At 48.1% G+C, this 21196-nt stretch overlaps 1 protein-coding gene across 8 annotated transcripts in view; it reads right to left on the bottom strand.

The window, feature by feature from the left end:
* The window catches only part of rasgrp4 (RAS guanyl releasing protein 4), a 157310-nt gene that overhangs the window by 44424 nt on the left and 91690 nt on the right, over positions 1–21196 (bottom strand). For all 8 annotated transcript variants that reach the window (XR_007246579.2, XM_048522184.2, XM_048522189.2 and 5 more), the window contains 5 exons: positions 18848–18953; positions 10834–10896; positions 9495–9626; positions 6491–6644; positions 5749–5922 (listed from right to left, as the gene is read on the bottom strand). Coding sequence is in view for 7 of the 8 variants with exons in the window: in XM_048522184.2 (XP_048378141.1) it covers positions 5749–5922; positions 6491–6644; positions 9495–9626; positions 10834–10896; positions 18848–18953 (629 nt within the window). In the remaining variant the exon portion in view is untranslated. The remainder of the gene's footprint in view (positions 1–5748; positions 5923–6490; positions 6645–9494; positions 9627–10833; positions 10897–18847; positions 18954–21196) is intronic.

Raw genomic sequence — 21196 nt, 5'->3', positions numbered from 1 at the left:
AGCTTATCTTGGACTCTGTGTAGAACACAGTTAGAGAACTGAGCACATTTCTGTAAAATGCAGGTGAAGGCACAAAATCATTTTACAAGGACAATGCCAGATTACCGAGATTACAAAATCAGGAAGGACTAGACAGACTAGAGATCTTTCAACGTCAAAGCTTAACGATGGCTTTAAGAAAATACCGTGTGCAGTTCTGGTCTCCCTGCGGTTAGTTGCAATTCACTTGAGAGTTCCTATTTCTCGTCTCCTTTTAACTACATTATGATCCCAAGTTGAGTTTCTATTTAACCGGAGCAAACTGGATGTTATTCAGGGATTGCATTTCAGGGGAGTTGGTGAGAGACAGTCTGACTTTCTTAACTTAAACGTTAATTGCCATCGACCAGCCCAAGCCTGTTTCTTACTATACTTACTGTTTCTTACTTTATGGCTAGTCACACTATAAACAAAAACTCATTCATTGAGGTGGATGTCTCTGACTAGGCCAACATTCTCAACTGCAGTTACAAGTCAACACCCTTGCTGTGGAACTGGAATCAGACTGGATGAGGACTGTAATTTTCTTCCCTAGCAGCTGCACCTTCATATCTTTCTAGTTATCATTACTTAATTGTAACATTTTACATCTAATTCAATGTTCTCCCTCTCAAACTGCAGGGTGAATTCTGTGGTATTATGATCACTGCCTGAGGGATTCCTTCACCTTGGTCTCCCTCATCCAGTCTCCCTCATTATAACATCAAACCCAGAACTGCCGCTTCCTGAGTGCGCTCGACTGCAAGGTGCTCCACAAAGCCATCTTGTGAACATTCCACAAATTCATTTTCTTCAGATCTGTTAACAATCTGATTTTGCCATCTATCAGCACATTGAGAAGTCCCCCATGGTCATGGTTATCTATCTTTTCTTATCTATCTTTTCGTTCATCTGATTCATTTCCTGCCCCACAACCTGAACTGCTGCTAGGAGGCCCGTGCACAACTCTGCATTTGAGGGTCCAATTCAAAGTTGCAACAACAAAGTTGCTGGAGGAGTTCCAAGATCATGAAATGTGAGGCTGGATGAACACAGCAGGCCAAGCAGCATCTCAGGAGCACAAAAGCTGACGTTTCGGGCCTAGAACCTTCATCAGAGAGGGGGATGGGGAGAGGGAACTGGAATAAATAGGGAGAGAGGGGGAGGGGTCTGGCAGCATCAGTGAAGGAGACAACAGAGTTAAAGTTTCGCGTCTGGAGACCCTTTAACAGATCCAAAACGTTAACTCTGTTTTCACCTTCGCAGATGCTGCTAGGCCTGCTGTTTTTCCAGCAATTTTGTTTTTGTTCCTGATTTAGAACATCGGCAACTCTTTCAGCTTTTAGAATTACCGGGGCCTCTGATTTAAGGTTTGTTTAAATAAGACTCTGTGTTTTAGGTGTTATTGTCAGAGGTTCAGTTCCGATGCGGACCCTTAATATATTGGGGGCAGAACTGAGGGTGGGCCACTCAATTACTAGGTCTGCATTGAAGCACTGTCACAAAGTGAGAATTGTGAGAGTGCTTTACATTCAGAGGGTAAATATTGAAGCAGTGCCTGATTAACAGGTCAGAACCGTGGGAATGCCACAAGATTTAAGGGTCATTCTGGAAGGAGTGCATTTTTGTTGAAGAATCAGTACTCATTGTGACAGGTTAATGCACTCCCTCAGTTCATACCACTGACAATGACAAACCAGCTGCGAACCGACCACCAGTCAAATCGGCACTGCCTCAGAACTGACCCTCTGTAAATAAGGTACTCCCTCAGCACTGAAACACTGCTAATGAAGCCCTCCCTCAGCACTGACCCTCTGATAGTACTGCACTCCCTCAGCACTGACCCTCTGATAGTACTACACTCCCTCAGTACTGACCCTCTGATAGTACTGCAATCCCTCAGTACTGACCCTCTGATAGCACTGCATTCCCTCAGCACTGACCCTCTGACAGTACTGCACTCCCTCAGTACTGACCCTCTGATAGTACTGCAATCCCTCAGTACTGACCCTCTGATAGTACTACACTCCCTCAGTACTGACCCTCTGATAGTACTGCAATCCCTCAGTACTGACCCTCTGATAGCACTGCATTCCCTCAGCACTGACCCTCTGACAGTACTGCACTCCCTCAGCACTGACCCTCTGATAGTACTGCACTCCCTCAGCACTGACCCTCTGATAGTACTACACTCCCTCAGTACTGACCCTCTGATAGTACTGCAATCCCTCAGTACTGACCCTCTGATAGCACTGCATTCCCTCAGCACTGACCCTCTGACAGTACTGCACTCCCTCAGCACTGACCCTCTGATAGTACTGCACTCCCTCAGCACTGACCCTCTGATAGTACTACATTCCCTCAGCACTTGACCCTCTGATAGTACTGCACTCCCTCAGCACTGACCCTCTGATAGTACTACACTCCCTCAGCACTGACCCTCTGATAGTACTACACTCCCTCAGCACTGACCCTCTGATAGCACTGCACTCCCTCAGCACTGAACCTCTGATAGTACTACACTCCCTCAGTACTGACCCTCTGATAGTACTGCACTCCCTCAGCACTGACCCTCTGATAGTACTACATTCCCTCAGCACTGACCCTCTTATAAGAAGGCACTGGGTAACAACATATTGTCTGAGAATGGGGCCCTCTCTAAGGACTGACATTTTAGTACTCCTTCAGTACTGATCATCTGATCGAGCTGCAATGCCAAGTAACCCCCCAATCACGAGCCATTCTCTAGATTCTGATTCTATTATCATGAGGCATTGCCTCAGTATTGACCCACTCTCAGCACTGTCACATTGATAATAAGGCCCTTCCCACACAGAAGTGACCTGCTGACAATGGGACAGGCCCTCAGTAGTGACTATTTGACAATGAGGCACTCCCTCATAACTATCTCTCCCTAATGAGGCACTCCCTTCAGTTCCGACGTCCCAACAGTGCTATTATATCTCAAGGCTGACCCCTTGATCATGTCGCATTCCCTCTGTTCCTTGGATAAGCAGATGGATGATGATGGGATAGTGTAGGGGGAGGGGCTTAGATTAGTTCACAGGTCGGCGCAACACAGAGGGCCGAAGCGCCTGTTCTGAGCTGTATTGTTCTATGTTCTATGAAACTTGAAAGGGTTCAGAAAAGATTTACAAGGATGTTGTCAGGGTTGGCAGGTTTGAGATATAGTGAGGGGCTGGATATGATGGGGCTATTTTCCCTGGAGCATCAGAGGCTGAGGGGCGACTTTATAGAGGTTTATAAAATCATGAAGGACATGGATAGGGTGAATAGCCGAAGTCTTTTTCCCCAGGGTAGATGTGTCCAGGGCTAAAGGGTATGGGTTTAAGATGAGAGGGGAAATGGGCCTGAGGGGCAACTTTTTTACGCAGAGGGTGGTGTGTGTGTGGAACGAGCTGCCAGAGGAAGTGGTGGGGGCTGGTACAGTTACAACATTTAAAAGGCATCTGGATGGGGATATGAATAGGAAGGGTTTAGCAGGATATGGTCCAAATGCTGGCAAACGGGACCGGATTAATTTAGGATACCTGGTCGGCATGGATGAGTTGGGCCGAAGGGTCTGTTTCTGTGCTCTGTGACTCTATGACTCTACGACTGTATGAGTCTAGGTCTTTAAGATTCAAAAAGGATTTAATTGGGTGAATGTAAAGTGAATGTTTCCACAGTCAGGGAGCAGTAGCAAAGTGGTACTGTCCTGATTGACAATCCAGAGGCTCAGGCTAATGTCGTAGTGACACACAGGATTCTAACATTCTAAACTTCAACTGCACTCGACCAGGAAGGATGTTCCTGACGACCAGGGAGCCCAGAACCAGGGGGGGGTCACAGCATTTTTTTTCTTTATTCATTCACGAGATGAGGGCGTCACTGTCTAGGCATCTCTAATTGCCCAGAGGGCAGTTAGGAGTCAACCACACTGCTTATGGACACGGGGACTGAGTGACCTTTAGGATTGAGACGAGGAGAAATGTCTTCTCCCAGAGAGTGGGGGGAGCCTGTGGAATTCTCTGCCACTGAAAGCAGTTGAGGTGAAAATATTGAATGTTTTCAAGAAGGAATTTGATTGATTTCGTAGGGCTAAAGGGAGAAAGCAGGAACAGGGGGCTCAGTTGGTTGATCAGCCATGACCATATTGAATGGGGGAGCAGTATCAAAGGGCCAAATGGGCTCCTAGTGCTGCTTGGCCTGCTGTGTTTATCCAGCTCCACACTTTGTTATCTTAGTTTCCATTCTGGTGTTCAAACTCCACCATGGCTGCTGGCGAAAGTGAAAATTTTCCTCAATCCAATTAAAAAACTGGAAGTGAACATGGTTGGAGTCAAAAGATGGCCATTGATTGCTGTAAGAACCCATTCACTCCACCTCTCAGGGAAGGAAATCTGCTGTCCTTATCCAGTCTAGCCTATACGTGACTCCAGACCCCACTGTGATGTAGCTGACCCTTAACTGGCTTCAGAAATGGCCCAAGGAGCCAATGAGGGATGGTTGATAACTACCAGCCTTGCCAACAATGCAAACATCCCACAAGACAGTACAAAATAGACCTGTCCAAAAGGAGGAGCTGTCAAGATTAGATGGACGCCGGTAAATCCAGTTGGGAATTCAAGAGAAACTCTCACCCAGAGAGTGGTTGGGACTGAGCACTTGGAGTGGCTAATTGTCAATTAAAATGGCATTTTAAAGAGGATGAGGAAGGAGAGTTAGATAAACTGGTGAGGAGGATACTAGAACGGCTGGTTGATATGATGAGGGGTAGTTGTGGGGCAGACGGGGGGGGGCGGGGGAGGGGGAGAAGGTAGGGGGTGGAACATAAACAAAACCTGGTTTCCCTGCTGTAGGAAGGATATTCCTAAATTGGAGAAGGTTCGGAAGAGATTTACCAGTTTGGGTTATAAGGAGAGGCTGGATAGACAGGGACCTTCTTTTTGCTGGAGTGTAGGAGGCGGAGGGATGACCTTACAGAGGTTTATAAAAAATTGTAAGGGGCGCGGATAGGGTTAGTGGTAAGTATTTTTTCCCCAGGGTGGGGAATTTCAAGGCTACAAGGGAATATTTTTAAGGGGAGGGGGGAAAGATTTTAAAAAGACCCGAGGAGCAATTGTTTTTTTCCGCAGGGAGTGGTTTGTGGGTGGAATGAACTTCTAGACGAAAGGGGAGGATGCTGGTACAGTTACATTTAAAAGCTACTTGGATAGATACCTGAATGGGAAAGGTTAGGAGGGGTATGGGCCAGGGGCAGGCAGGTGGGACGAGTTTACTTTGGGACGGTGGCTGGCATGGACTGGATAGACCGAAGGGCCTGTTTTCGTGCTACATGGCTCTATGACTCTGTAACCATTGACAGGGCTCAGCAGAACGGGAAGGTGACCAATAAGAAAAGCCTAGCACCAATATGGGAAAGAAAATGCCCCAGAAAATCCCCCTCCTGTTGTGCTCAGGTTATTGAAAGCAGTCGAGGAGATTAGTTTGTTCCATCTTGGAGTTCCAAATGATCTGTCAGATCCCAAGACAAAACTAAAGGAGAGACAGTCCCCCAGACAGTTCATTGTGTGTGATGAGCTGTGAGATATTAATTGATTCAGATTAGCACAGGGAGTTAAAAAAGAACAATTATTGTCGAAAGTGAGATCATCGGGGAGAATGAGCCCTGCTCCAGCGTGCTGAGCTAGGCTGCCTAGCAACCAGTTCTTAGGCCCGAATCCTTACCTGGGCAACATGTATGAACTTTGTGAAGACTTCGGCTCTCTGAGCTGCTGTGGGCCTGTTGAGGATCATCAGCTGCACCCACTGGGAAATCCCATTGACCAAGGACACCGAGTGTTCCAGTGCTGGGTTCTCCCTCACACACCCACTCACAACGTAACTTCTGTAGTCCAGGTACTGAAAGGCAGCGGAGAGAGTGTGTTTACTTAGCGCTTCCCGCCAATGAGCACGCCTTCTGGGACCTCATCACCGTTGCCTGGCTGGTGGAAACTGCGGCTCACCCAATTTGGCACAGAACAGGATCTCATGATGCCAGCTAATGGCGTCCGTTTCTCCCATGAGGCTCAGTGAGGGACGAAGAACATCAGAGGAGTAAATCACCTGAAAAGCAGGCCATGGGGTCTTTTACCCTCCCCCACGTGCAATGGCGGTCTCACTCGAAAGGTGGACAACTTCCAGCACAGCGCTCCCTCAGTACGGCCATTGGAACAGACGACCTTAAGACAGCTTTGGGTCTTAGGGCTTGAGCATTCCCCCCTCAGACATGGTGAAGAAATCCAGTTCAGCCTGAACCAGATCCCTCTACGGTTCGCGGTGACGCAGAGGTGGGGGCTCACTGGTAAAACCTCCCCAGGGGATTTGGAAATGGTGAGGGGGACACCCAAACTGAAAAAAACCCCAAACCACTGGGCCCCAGTAAATACCGAGTCTCGGCCTTCGTCAATCCTGACACTAGTCTGCTCACCGTTAACTGGCAGAAGGATTTAAACTCCAGGTAGCTGAGGTGTTCTGCCAATTCTGTCGGCTCCAGGTGATCGAAAAGCAGGGAGACTTTCCGCTTCTTGTTGTTGCTGGGTGTGGCGTGCTGCGTGTACTTCCATGTCCATTCATGCATGTTTCTGTGTGTGTGCAGAGGAGAAGACTTACAGCTCAGTCATACACAGGACACGCCTCTAACTATGTACCCAAAGGTGACACAGCACACACTCTGACTGAGGCTAAGTGGGCCCCTCAACAGTGGTTGGTGCTCACTTAGAGAAACACAGCACAGAAACAGACCCTTCAGCCCATCCAGACCATGCTGACCATAACCCTAAACGAAACTAGTCCCACCTGCCTGCTCCTGGCCCATATCCCTCCCAAACCTTTCCTATTCATGTACTTACCCAAATGTCTTTTAAATGCTGTAACTGTCCCAGCATCGACCACTTCCTCTAGAAGTTTATTCCACACATGAACCACTCTCTGTGTTAAAAAAAATTGCCCCTCATGTCTTTTTTTAAAATCTTTCTCCTTAAAAATGTGCCCCTGGTCTTGAAATCCCCCACCCTGGGGAAAAGACACCCACCATTCACCTTATCTGAGCCCCTCATGATTTTATAAACCTCTGTAAGGTCACCCCTCAGCTTCCTACGCTCCAGTGAGAAAAGTCCCAGCCTATCCAGCCTCTCCTTATAGCTCAAACCTTCCATTCCCGACAACATCCTGGGAAATTTCTTCTGAATCCTCTCCAGCTTAATGATATTCTTCCGAAAACAGGGCAAGCAGAACTGCACATAATACTCTATAAGAGGCCTCACCAACATCCACCACAACCTCAACGTAACGCCCCAACTCCTGCACTCAAAGGTCTGAGCAATGAAGACAAGCGCGCTAAACGCCTTCTTTACCATCTTGTCTACCTGTGATGACAATTTCAAAGGATTATGTATCCGAACCCTTAGGTCTCTCTGTTCTACAACACTATCCAAGGCCCTACTTTTAATTGTATATGTCCTGCCTTTGTTTATTTTGCCAAAATGCAATACCTCGCATTTATCCAAATTAAACTCCATCTGCCATTTCTCAGCCCATTGACCCAACTGATCAAGATCTCTTTGTGATCTCACTTCGTCTTCTTCGCCATCCGCTATGCCCACAATTTTAGTGTTATCGGCAAACTTGCTAACCATGCCTTCTATATTTTCATCCAAATCAATTACACAAATGAGAAGCAAAAGTGGGTTTTGTCTAAAATTAGGGAGTGATACAGCCACAAGAGGCAACCATTCTGCTCATCATATCTGTGCCAGAACTCTGGAAGATCAACAGCCCCCAATCCCCTGCCATTTCCGTTCCAAGTTTATTTTCATAAAAATGGCGAAGGAATCTGCTTCCTTTGCCCTCTCAGGCTCCTTCTACGTCACAACCAATTGTTGCTTAAGAGACACAACACTGTGCAGGCTGAAAATCTGAAATAACAATGGAAAATGCTGGAAACACCTAGAAATGTCTGCCAGGGCTTAAATGCTAGTTAGGTCTTTTTCCTTCCTCTAATGCTGCTTGGCCAGCTGAGTATTTCCAGCAAATTTTGTCTTCATCCTAACCTTAGCACAACCACTTTCACACATTTATCTCAGGCTCATCACCCTCCGGGGGTCAGCTCGCACATTAGGCCGAGAGCCCAAACTCCCATAAATCGAAGCCGCGAGCAGATTTATTTGCACAGAGATGGAGAAGGTTGGCTGATTTCGAAGGCCACATTTATGTGATCACTTTTGTCTATGTCTCAATAAATATTTGCGTAATGTGAAGAAGAGGTGTCAAGTGTGTACAGTTTCTGCTGTTAAAAGTTTCAAGGGCTGGTTGATTGACACTTTTAAGGGGTTGCAGCAACAGCAGATTTTTTTTCAGGAAAATGCAGAGTGGGCTCTGTTTTTAAAAGCAGTTCCACACATGCTACTGTGACTAGAGGATTCATCATTTCTAACAAGAATGGCAATTGGGCACGGGACTGCTTTGGGAGACTTTGCATTGAGAGAGGGACATAAGTCACAAGAGGAGTACATGGAGGTGTGAAGGGGAGGGTTAAAGGGCTTGAAATATCACCAACTAACTGAGACGACGTGCCAGAGAAGTAACGTAATCCATTTAGACAGCTATCCTGAGCATTCAGCAGCTGCTGTGGCTGCCAACCTGCTTTCAGGAGCAATGTGTCCAAAAACAGCCCAGGCCCAGCGACAGTGTAGAGGGTGCTTTCCTCTGTATCTAAACCCATGCTTTCCCTGTCCTTGGGAGTGTTTGATGGGGGACAATGTAGAGGAAGCTTTATGCAGTATCTAACCCCGTGCTGTCCCTGTCCTGGGAGTGTTTGATGGGGGACAGCGTAGAGAGAGCTTTGCTCCATATGTAACCTCATGCTGTCCCTGTTCTGGGAGTGTTTGATGGGGGGACAGGGTAAAGGGAGCTTTACTCTGTATCCAACCCCGTGCTGTCCCTGTCCTGGGAGTGTTTGCTGGTGGGACTGTATAGAGGGAACTTTACTGTGTATCTAACCCGGTGCTGTCCCTGTCCTGGGAGTGTTTGATGGGGGGACAGTGTAGAGGAAGCTTTACTCTGTATCTAGCCCCGTGCTGACCCTGTCCTGGGAGTGTTTGATGGGGGATGGTTTAGATCCCAGAAGCAGGATGATGATGATCACTGTGTGTTGAGTCATTGGCTGAGGGATCGATATTGGTGAGGAACCCATCACTGCGGTTTGAAGACAGATCAGTGAGATTGCATAGATCTCCCTGAGAATCTAACATAGCCTCTGACAAAGCAGTGCAACCTCAGTACCAGCTGAGAAACGTCCACCTGTAATTCTACTCCCTGGAGTGGGACTTGTCACTAGTAACTCCATCATGCCTGAGGACAGAGGGAGGAGGCGTTAGGGTAGTAGGATGTTGGGAGTTGGGGATCCCTGAGTGTGAAAGAGAAACTGGTCTCACATGTTAGATGTGTCGACGAGCTGACAGTGAGATTCCTCGCCTTCATTTCTGACTAGCTCCCAGAACTGAGACATCACATCCTCCAATTTGCTGTCCACAGTGAACACGATGGGATAATGTGTTATCCAGTACCTGGAGGACAACAGAGTGACTTTGAGAACAGCACAGCATTGGGATCCTTCCCTGTTCAGGCCTGTCCTGCAGCCTTTCCCTCTAGCTCCCCATTGACCGTTGACACAAGGCCTGGGTTTTCCAAAGCAACGTTACAACCAATGAACGCATCGTAACCTCTACCGTGACCTCAGAAACCCAATTCGCTCCGACAGACCACAGTGTGTTTGTTACCAGTTTGTCTGTAGGTGGAGGGTTGAGCAGGGAATCAGGAAGGTCTGCGAGCAAGCCTGAACTTCTGCCTTCTCCAGTGCTTCCTACCTGCCCCGCGCCTCCTACCTCCACCCCTCACTGGCCCACAATGGTCAAAAGTTCAACCCCCATCCACACCATCAAGGAGCAATTCTCATTACATCAATGGATATCAGGTTGGGGGCCATTCTGCTTGCAGTGCTATCCCAGTGAGGACTAACCCAATGTACCCCTGTACCTTATGGTTCACTGGTCAGCGACTGGGGTGGGGACCCTGGCTGGTTTTCCCATTCTGCGATCATCGGAGAAATACGCGACTCCCGTTGTTGGGAGCTCCCAAGGCCAACAAGATACGTGGTCATCGCTGGGACTCACCAGCAATCACAACGTACTGCAAGATCCCACAACCTGCCCACTGGATTTTTTTGGCGCTGCGGGTTGAGGGGTAAGATCGGGCCAGGTACTTCTTTGAAGAACTGCCATTGGGGAATACTTTATATCCCCTCGAGGAGGGAGATGGGTTCGGGTGTTAAGATGGCAAGTGCCATCATTATCTCAGCAGCATACTCCCCAACCCCTGACAATGTGCCCCAGCACCTGGTGTGGGCTTGTACCCAGAACCTCACACTTTGGAGGGGAGTGCACCCCCAATCGAGCACACAGCCGTTTAGTACAAGGGCGGTCAAAATGAGGTGAGACGGCATTGTGCTCAGGACCACCCTGTGATGTATCTAGCCCTGCATCATTGACCATACTGGGGGATGTATACTTACCTACTGAACATCAAAACAATTACCTCACAGCTAGCTCCTACAGGTCCCGGAGATAGCTAGCCATCTCATGGCTAGCTCAGTTGTTAGAAACAGAAACCGTGGATACATCAGTATAACCCCCAAACCTGCAACATCTGAGAATCCAAATAACAAAGGCCCCGAACTATTGATTCACAAGCACATGGTCAATGTGTACAATTTACCTCACAAAGTGGCAGATCTTCACCCGGAGATGGTCGCGCTTCTCCCCTCCAGCATCTCGGTAAGTGTCAGGGAGTTAAGGATCATGGACAAAGGACATTCAGCCCGACACACTGTGCTGCTGGCCCATGGGCGCCGACTTCTTCGAATCCTGAGCTTTCCTTCTATTCTCATTGCCATCGGGTAGTTTCTCAGTCCCGCTCTGGATGACAGTTTTGCCTCGGTAACCACGCCCTTTACTATGGAGAGTTTAACAGCACAGAAGCAGGCCATTCAGCCAAACAGGCCTGTACTGTGTCTACAGTCCACAAAACCTGGCTCCAGTCTTACTTCATCTAAAGCTATCATTGCACCAGGTGATGGCCAAGAGGTATTATCGCTGGACTTTTATTTCAGAGACCTAGGCTATGTTCTGGAGACCTGGGTTCAAATCCTGCCACAGCAGGTGGTAAAGTTCAAATCCAATAAAAATATGGAATGAAGAATCTAACCATGACCCTGAATCCATTGTCAATTGTTGCAAAAACCCATCCGGCTCACTAATTCTCTTTAGTGAAGGAAACTGCCATCCTTACTTGGCCTACATGTGACTCCAGACCCACAGAAATGTGGTTGACTCTAGGCAATAAATGCTGCCCAACCAGTGATGCTCTCATCCTGTTCACGAATTTAAAAAATACGTCCTTTGGGGATGGAAATCTGCATCCTTTACCAGGTCTGGCCTACATGTGACTCCAGACCCACAGTGATGGAGTTGGTTCTTAACTGCCCTCTGAAATGGCTGAGTGAGGCTCTCACTTCAAGGGTAGTTAGTCCTCAGGCACAGTTATGGTTTGGGGTATTAGGGTCCAAAGCTTCACTTATCTAAATATGGAGTCAAAACTTGCTGTTCCTCGACAGAGGGCCTGCAGCAGACAGGGGATTGTGTTATACGGTCATACAGCAAGGAAAGAGACCCTTTGGTGCAACCAGTCCACGCCATGTTCCCAAACTAAACTAGTCCCACCAGCCTGCTCCTACCCCATATCTCGCCACAACCTTTCCCATTCGTGTACATATCCAAATGTCTCTTAAACATTGCATCCACTACTTCCTTTGGTGGTTCATTCCACATACGAACCACTCTCTATGTAAAAAAGATAGCCCCCATGCCCTTTCTGCTGACTCTTTGAATGTACGCCCCTAGTTTTGAGCTCACCACCCTGGGGAAAAGAACCTTGTCATTTACCTTATCTACACCCCTCATGATTGTATAGACCTCAAAAGGCCATCCCTCAACCTCCTACACTCCAGTGAAAAAAGCCCTCATTTGAATCCCCTCTGAGGTATCTTCTTCAGGAATGATGCCATCTTATGGATTTCAAAACAAAACATTCATGGCATATAGCCCCATAGACCAGCATTTATAGCCCATTCCCATTGGACAAGAGGGCCGTCAACCACATTGCTGTAGTTACAGACAGGTAAGGACGGCAGTTTCCCTCCCTATGGGGCATGACTGAGCAGGCCAAGCCGCATAGGAGGATCAGGAAGGCTGACATTTCAGGCCTAGACCAAGAAGGGTCTAGGCCCGAAACGTCAGTTTTCTTGCTCCTCTGATGTTGCTCGGCCTGCTGTGTTCATCCAGCTCCACACCTTGTTTCCCCAGAACATGAACCTGGATTCTTAGTTCAATGATGCTTGTTGGGTTGAAGGGCCTGTTTCCACACAGTAGGAATTCTATGATTCTGTGATGTTACCATTGAAATGCCACCAAGAAGGGGTAACAAAACCCTTCAGGATCAGAAATCCAGCAGAAAAACCATAGGGGCATTTAAAACCCCCTATCAGTTTCACTGAGCATTCCTAAGCACATGTTGGAGATATGGGAAGGAGGGGCTGATGACTCACAGCCAGGAGTGATCCTATCAGTAAGGAGGCAGTTTCCCAATCTCCCATTGGTCAAGGGAAAGTGGATGGACACAGTAGGTCATGTGGTTTTTGGTCAATCTCAATCCTAAACTGGGAACTACAGAAAAACCAGGTGACCACTAACAAATACTCCCTCGGCACCTTCCGAACCCCTTAACTACGATCCCCTGGAGGAGTGTTTTCCAAACTTCTTTTTTGCAGAATGATTCCAATTTGAGGGACAATTGCCATGTCCCTTCTGAGTGAGTCGAGGAGAGAGGGGCCGAAGTATTAGAGCAGGAACTGCATTGTTGTAACTTGGTCAAGGGTTTTTTTAAAATCAAGAAACATGGGCATCGCTGGCTGGGCCCAGCATTTATTGCCCCATCCCTAGTTACCCCCTTGAGAATGTAGGGCGAGCTGCCTTCTTGAACAGCTACACTCCATGTGCTTGATGTTGATCCACAATGGCCTCAGGGAGGAAATTCCAGGATTTTGACCCACTGTCATTGATATATCCGAGCTCACAACTGCAAGAATTGAGATGATGACTCCACTTGTGAAGTCCCGGCCTAGAAGGACAAGGGCAGCAGATACATGGGAACACCATGCCCTGCAAGTTCCCCTCCAAAACACTCACTGTCCTGCCTGGGAAACATAGGCCATTCCTTCAATATGTCTGGGTCAAAATCCTGGAATTCCGTCCATAAGGGCATTGTACAGCACATGGACTGCAACGGCTCAAGAAGGCTGTACAGAAATATTGAAGGTGTAGAGCTGGATGAACGTAGCAGACCAAGCAGCATCAGAGGAGCAGGAAGGCTGACGTTTTGGGCCTAGACCCTTCTTCAGAACATTGGTTCGGCCACTGTTGGAATGCTGCATTCAGTCCTGGTCTCCCTGCTAAAGGAAAGATGTTGTTAAACTTGAAAGGGTTCGGAAAAGCACGGTGGCTCAGTGCTTAGCACTGCTGCCTCACAGCGCCAGGGACCTAGGTTTGATTCCACCCTCAGACAAGTGTCTGTGTGGAGTTTGCACATTCGCCCCATGTCTGTGTGGGTTTCCTCCGGGTGCTCCGGTTTCCTTCCACAGTCCAAACACTTGCAGGGTGGGCGGATTAGCCGTGGGAAATTGCCCGTGGCATTCAGGAATGTGCAACTTAGTTGAGTTATAGGGGGATGAGTCTGGACGGGATGATGTGACGGTCAGTGTGGTCTTGTTGGGCCGAAGGGCCTGATTCTGCACTTTTGGAATTCTATGCACGTTGGAGGGTTTGAGCTACAGGGAGAGGCTGAATGAGCTGGGGCTATTTTCCCTGGAGCGTCAGAGGCTAAGGGGTGACCATATAGAGGTTTATAAAATCATGAGGGTCATGGATAGGGTGAATAGCCAAGGTCTTTTTTTCTAGGGTTGGGGAGTCCAAAACTAGAGGGGCATAGGTTTAAGGTGAGAGGGGAAAGAATTAAAAGGGACCTGAGGGGCAACCTTTTCACACAGAGGGTGGTGCACGTGTGGAATGAGCTGCCAGAGGAAGTGGTTGAGGCTGGTACAGTTACAACATTTACATCTGGATGGGTACATGAATAGGAAGGGTCTGCAGGGATATGGGCAGATGGGACTAGATTAATTTAGGTTATTTGGTCAGCGTGGACTGGTTGGACCGAATGGTCTGTTTCTACGCTGTACAGCTGTGTGACTCTCAGGCAGCTCAGCACCAGTTTCTCAACAGGCAATAAATGCTTGACCAGCACGCGATGCCCACATCCTGTCAGTCAATAAATAAGCACACACTGGCTCAGTTGACCCACAAATGATTCTCTTCAGATTGACAGGGAGCTGATTTACTTTTGGGCCTCTCACCCACTTCCTGCCCAGCAATGGTGTTTCCCTTGTGGCAAAAAGGGCTGGTGCTGGCTTGGTGCACTGGGTCCCTGAGAACGAACACAGATCGCCATTCTCACACCCCAGCCAGTCAGAATCTCGGGGATATCCTCATGGCCAGGAGCTCTCCATTTCTCCTTTGAAAGGCCCGAGTTCAGAGAATCAGTGAGTCGCAGAATTTCCTCAAGCTCCTGAAGTTGAGAGATAAGCGTTTCAGCTCCTGTTTAGCTTGCAGGGTGCAACAAACTCTGTTTGCAGCCCGGCTATCTACAATCTCACTGTGTCGTTGGTGCAACCGCCAACTCTGCATAGAACTCAGAAAGGAATCGCTGAGGCTGCAGGGAACATCTTCCCTTTCACTGTGTGGGAGACAGGTGCCATCAAGGCACATGGGGAAAGCCGGAGGCCATTCAGCACCCCCCCCCAGCCTGTACCACCTTACTGCTCAGTTCTTGTGAGGATGGCGACAGAGTAGGACGCTCCTCTGCTTGCCTGTCCCTTTCCTCCGTCCCTCTTTTTCTCACATCCCTTCCTCCCCTGCAGCACTTTCCCCGGCCCCTCTGGAGAGTGGAGTTGCAGGGTGAGTGGGCTGGGTCCCACTGAGGACAGAAGAGATCACGGGGTGAGCCCCACGGTGGAACCAGCACGGGGTGCCTGGCCCTGCCTCAGGGTGGGGGGACCTTTAGGCATGCCCTGTGAGCCCCAGAACATCACGAGTGGAGGGCCCTGCAGCAGCACGTGGGCCGTGGGTCCTGGACAGAGACTGGTGCGAGGGGACAATCCTTTGAACTTACCTCAGAGCACTGTGTAATGCCAGCCCGTCAGTATTTACTTACTTTTAAAGTTATTTTCGACTCTGTAATTAACCAACTACTGTTATCCTTCTGCTGTATCCAAGGCACTTTTACCTAAGCTTTGTAAAGTTTTTTTCATTGTACTCCTACAATGGGGCACACATGACAATAAAAGGAGATTGCATTGCATTGTATTGTATCACCAGCAATCAGCATATTGGCTCCCCAACCCATAACATTATCAGCAATCAACTGACTTATGCTTAAAACTGCCTCCTTCAATTCAAGGCAGAAGGTGAGAGGGGAATGTGACATCCTGCTAAGCCAGCCCAGAGCCCAACCAAGGAGGCACAAACCAAAATTCAAGAGAAGGATGGTGTGACAGTTATCGCCAGGAGCAGAACAGCTGCGCCTTGACCTTTGGGATCTTCCTTTGTGGTGTTGGGGTTGGGGTTGGTGCCGGTTGGCGAGCCAGTGAGATACCAACCTCACCGTTTGGCTGAGCCAGCTCCAGCCTGGCATAAAACGCTTCAGAAGTTCTGAGGAAGGATCATCGGACCTGAAACATTGACCTCTTCTTTCTCCCTCACAGATGCTGCCAGACCTGCTTTCATTCCTGATTCATGGCATCCGCAGTTCTTTGGGTTTTTATCCAGCCTGGCAAAAGCTAGGCCTACCCCACGCAACCAGGACCCTGACCCTGATGACCCAACACCTGACAGCAGCAGCCAATCAGAGGCGTTACTGAGGAGGCCATTGCTCCCAAATATCACCCCCTACCCAACCTCTCAGGAATGGTGGGATGGAGGCTACTGGTAAATAATGTGGGGAAGGATGCTGGACGTAATTCACACACCTTCAGAGATTTACCAGGGTGTAGCGTAAATCTATAGTTGAGCACATATCCTACCCCCACCACAATGACCACCAACCCAGAAGCCAATCACCCATTGGAGATTCATTTAGTACATTATCAAACCTCCCCAGATGACCAACTGTGCCCGTGGTGTGGTAAAAGCCAGGAGAATCACAGAATCCCTACAGTGTGGAAACAGGCCCTTCGACCCAACAAGTCCGCACCGACCCTCAGAGCATCCCACCCAGACCCATCCCCCTATTACCCAACTAACCTGCATGCCCCTGAACACTACAGGGAATTTAACATGGCCAATCCACCCCATCCTGCACATCTTTGGACTGTGGGAGGAAACCTGCGCAGACACGGGGAGAATGTGCAAACTCCACACAGATAATCACCGGAGGGTGGGATCGAACCCAGGTCCCTGGTACCGTGAGGCAGCGGTGCTCACCACTGAGCCACTGTGCCACCCCCAACTGCCCTGCTGGAAGGTTAAGAACAGGTGGGGAACAAGGGAAGGGGCAAATTCTAAACGGAGCTGGCAGGATGCAATAAGGGACCCTGTGGCACCCTGACCTTCCTGAAAGCTTTAACATCACTGGTGGGCATACAACATGAACACCTGGGCCACAGATGTGCAGGCAGTTGGGAATAATGACATCCACTCACCCCGCGCCTCCTCCCCACCCCCACCACACCCCCAACCCCCCGCATAGCCTGTGGTTAGCCAGACCCAGGAGCAGGACGTCACGAGGAGGTCCTCCAAACTGCTTGCACAACGCGCTACCCCCCACCCCACACCATCCCCTCCACCCTCCCCCAACTCTCCTCCTCAGCAAATGTCTGGGGCAACCAAGAAAAGAGGAGATTCTGAAATGGACAAACAGGGGTGGGGGCATATCCCCCACACCAGCGTACAGATGGTCTGCAGAATCCACAGAATGGTACAATCAGCAGATGGGACTGGCAGTCCATCTTAACCCTCATTCACGCAGGACTGCTGAGCATAACTGCCTTCTCCCCAGATCTCCGAATCGAAGCAGGAGGAAACCATCCCTTCCCCCGCAGCACTGAGAGCCCGTCACTGAGGACACCCAGTCAGTATGAACCCAGCTCCTTTGTGAAGCCCACTATCTACTGGTAGCGAGAAAAGCCTCTTAAAATTGGCAGGAGCTTTGAACTTTCAATATGAGTCAAGTTTTCTGTAGCGAATGGCGTCTAATGTCCAGTAACATGTCATGGGTTTATTTTTTCTCAGCTGTGTCACAAAGTTTCTGGGGCAGCAGAGAGTACCATTTACTGGAATCGCTACTGGTGAGCAATGTTTAGCTATTGTTCAGTTGAGTTTGTTTGTTACAGTAAGAATGTCAGAAAGTGAAATCCTGTCTTGTGATTAACGCATACTGATTGCTGGGAAATGCATATCTCGATGTAAGAGTTATCGGCCTTCAGAAACAATAACTACAAGTCACACTACATTACAAATCCTCCCGGTGTGAGTTCTAGATTTCTCCCATTATCATCCCTGAGGTACTGAGCTGTAATTTTAATGCTACCTTGGCTTGTTCTGGGTTTGCTAGCTGTGGAAATGATTAGTTATAGAGTCCTACGGCACAGAAACAGGCCCTTTGGTCCAATCAGTCCATACCAACACAATCCCAAACTAAACTAGTCCCACCTGCCTGTGCTTGGCCCATATCCCTCCAAAACCTTTCCTATCCATGAACTTATCCGAATGTCTTTTAAACATTGTAACTGTGCCTACATCCATCACTTCCTCTGGGAGCTCATTCCAGAAATGAGCCACTCTCTCATTTCCTTTTTAAATCCTTCTCCTCTCACCTTAAAAATGTGTCCCCCTATTCTTGAAATCCCCCACCCTGGGGAAAAGGCACCTGCTATCCACTTTATCTAAACCCCTCATGATTTTATAAACCTCTATAAGGTCACCCCCTCAACTTCCTATGCTCCAGTGAGAAAGGTCCCAGGCTGTCTGACCTCTCCTCATCACTCAAACCCTGCATTCCCAGCTAAATCCTGGTAAATCTCTCTGAACTCTTTCCAGCTTGGCAATAGCCTTCCTCTAGCAGGGCGACCAGAAATGGACCTAATACTCCAGAAGAGTCCTCACCAACATCCTGTACATGGCATCCCAACTCCAACACTCAAAGGTGTCTCAGCAATGAAGACAAGCTTTCTTAGCAACTCTGTGATGCAAATTCCAAGGAAATATGTTCACTATGTTTCCAGTCAAATCCTTCAACTTCTCTCAAGGGAAGCTTACTAATATGCCACCCACTGTTAATATATTGGAAATAGGAGCAACGGTAGGCCCTTCAGTGAGCTCACTTTCAGATCATACCTCAGCACCATTTTCCTCCATATCCCTTCATATCTCAAAATCTAACAGCCACGCACAAAGACTGAGCCTGCAAGGCCCTTTGGGATAAAGAATTCCAAAGATTCACCCTCCAACCTCCTCCCCCCCCCCACCCAAGTGAAGGAATTCCTCCAAATCTCCAATAGAATTCTTAACGCCATGGTCAATCTTCGCTGTCTTGCCAATGGGAGCCTTCGGCTAGAAAAGGATATAGTACCAGGAGCTTGTGAGCGAATTCTGACGATGGGATGATCCAACTGTGCATCACCAGTGTTATGTTGACTGATTCGCTGCTACTGCACAGGCACCCTTCAGTATCTGGAGAGACAGAAAGAGTAGGTCATATGGGGGTTGGCCAAAATGGTTCTGCAGCATAGTAACAGGCCATTCAAACCCCCAACGATCTCTGCTGCCAATCTTTGCTGTACACCAGCCTCCTCCCAATTTACTTCATCCAACACCCACTCCCCAACCCCCGTTTCCTTTCTAACCCTCACTCTTTCATACACTCATTTAAAACCACCAAAAAGACAAGCTCCACTTCATCTTCCGACTTCTCTCTTGGGATTGTGGGTAATTTTGTCAAGTCTGCCAACCTCCCTCAAACGGAGTGGCTTGCTATGCTGTTGGCAATTAAGGATTGGCCACATTTTCTAGGGTGGGCTTTTTTTTAAAATAGCAAAGGATGGTTGTCGCCATGGTCACCATCTTTGATTGGTCAAGGCATCACCATGGGAAATTGTGACAATACCATGGCTTTAAGGGGTCTGGTATGTCCTGTTGTTTTTCTTTGAAGGGAGGTTTTAGGACAGAGGTGTAGAGCTGTCTAACTGAATCCAATAAACCGCTTGTGAGGCCTTGGGTTCTTTTTTAAAGTTGGAACAATAGAAGCAGCCTGAATGGGTGGCAGTCAAGGTCCCACAGAATAAGGGCTTTTAGTTTCAGCTTTCAGCAGTTGCTGAGGTCTGAAGCAGGATGTGGAAGCTGTTATTCCTCTCTCTCTGTTACAGCTAAAAGCTGGGGTTCCCTTCCTGCTGCTAGAATTGCGTGTGAGACGATCTATTTTACTGAATTTGCTCTTGCCAAGGGTGTGTTTATCGAATGTTATCATATTGGAACAGGTACTATTTGGTCATTAAATAACCTATTATTCTGTTAAGTTTTCCAATAGCGTTAAGTTAGTATAATTCCCTCCTTTTTGTTGTATTTTAACTATAGAGTCTGATTAAAGTGTGTTTTGCGTCAAATCTGGTAGTTTGACCAGTTGCATTGTATCTGGAACACAGCGCCTGGCACCTGCCTTTAAAATAAGAAAACATTAGGGTCTAGGCTATATTCTTAATATATTTTAAGTGGGTTTGGTCTGGTGCATAATAGAATATACCAGGGAGCTATTTCTCTCCCTCAATCCACATTCATTTATTTGATACAATGCCTGGACATATTCCTTTTGCTTGCTTCATCATAGAAATGCTACAGTGTGGAGGCAGACCATGCAATGCATCAAATCCATACTGACCCTCTGAAGAGCATGCCACCTCGCCCCACCCTCTTACCTGTAACCCTGCATTTCCTAACCCACCCAGCCTACACATCCCTGGACACTATGGGGCAATTTAGCATGGCTAATCCATACATTGCTGGGCTGTGGGAGGAAACCCACACAGACACAGGGAAAATGTATAAACTGTCACCCTAGGCTGGAATCGAGCCTGTGTCCCTGGCACCGTGGGGCAGCAGCACTAACCACTGAACCACTTGAATAGATGAAAACAGAAAACTAGAAAACAGAACTGAACAGGCCTGACTGATAAACCAAAGCCCCAGAGCAATGCTTTAGCCAGCACTGACTAGCTAGCCAATCAGCAACCCTTTTCTTACGTCGTATAAGTTGTTGTTCTCTTTGAAATTTGGCATTCTTGCATCTGGTCCTGACAAGCGCGAGACATAAAGCCTCAGACAGTTTTGCTTTTCTGATAACATTTGAGTTTTGTAGAGCCACTTTTCGGTTTCTTTGCCTGAAGAATTCAGATGGTGCATTAATTATGCAAAGCTGACCCCAAAGGTAGTGAACTCACAACGTAGGCAGCCTAGCTCAGTAAAAATGCTGAGGCCTTGAATCCAATTCTCAGTATCTGAAGGGGACGCCCATGAGTTGGGAGTTTATGGGATTCGTGAAAGTACCAAATCAGCCTCTAGAATCGAACCGAACAAGCCAGATGGGACAACGCAGCTGCAGATGTAACTCGCGGGTGGTGTCAGCGACTCACTTCGAGACAATGAGATGGCTACAGTTGTGATGGTTATCATTGATTCTTGTCAGGCCTGAAAGAAATCTCCACCTGACCTCGCTCTCTCACTGTATCTCCCCGACAATCAAACCGAAGCGACCCTCAAGTGCAAACAGAGAAACTGACCACACTTTTGAGAGAAATATAACAAAGGGTTACCAATGAGGCTACATGGGATAAAGTGCACAATATTGGTTGGTGGTTGTATCTTGTTACAAAATTCAGTGAAAAGTGTTGCATAGTATCGCCACTCTCCATCGCCATCTTAAA

Source organism: Stegostoma tigrinum, chromosome 39 (genome assembly GCF_030684315.1).
Source record: "Stegostoma tigrinum isolate sSteTig4 chromosome 39, sSteTig4.hap1, whole genome shotgun sequence".
Classification (NCBI taxonomy): Eukaryota; Metazoa; Chordata; class Chondrichthyes; order Orectolobiformes; family Stegostomatidae; genus Stegostoma; species Stegostoma tigrinum.
This window is presented reverse-complemented; position numbering and strand designations above follow the sequence as displayed.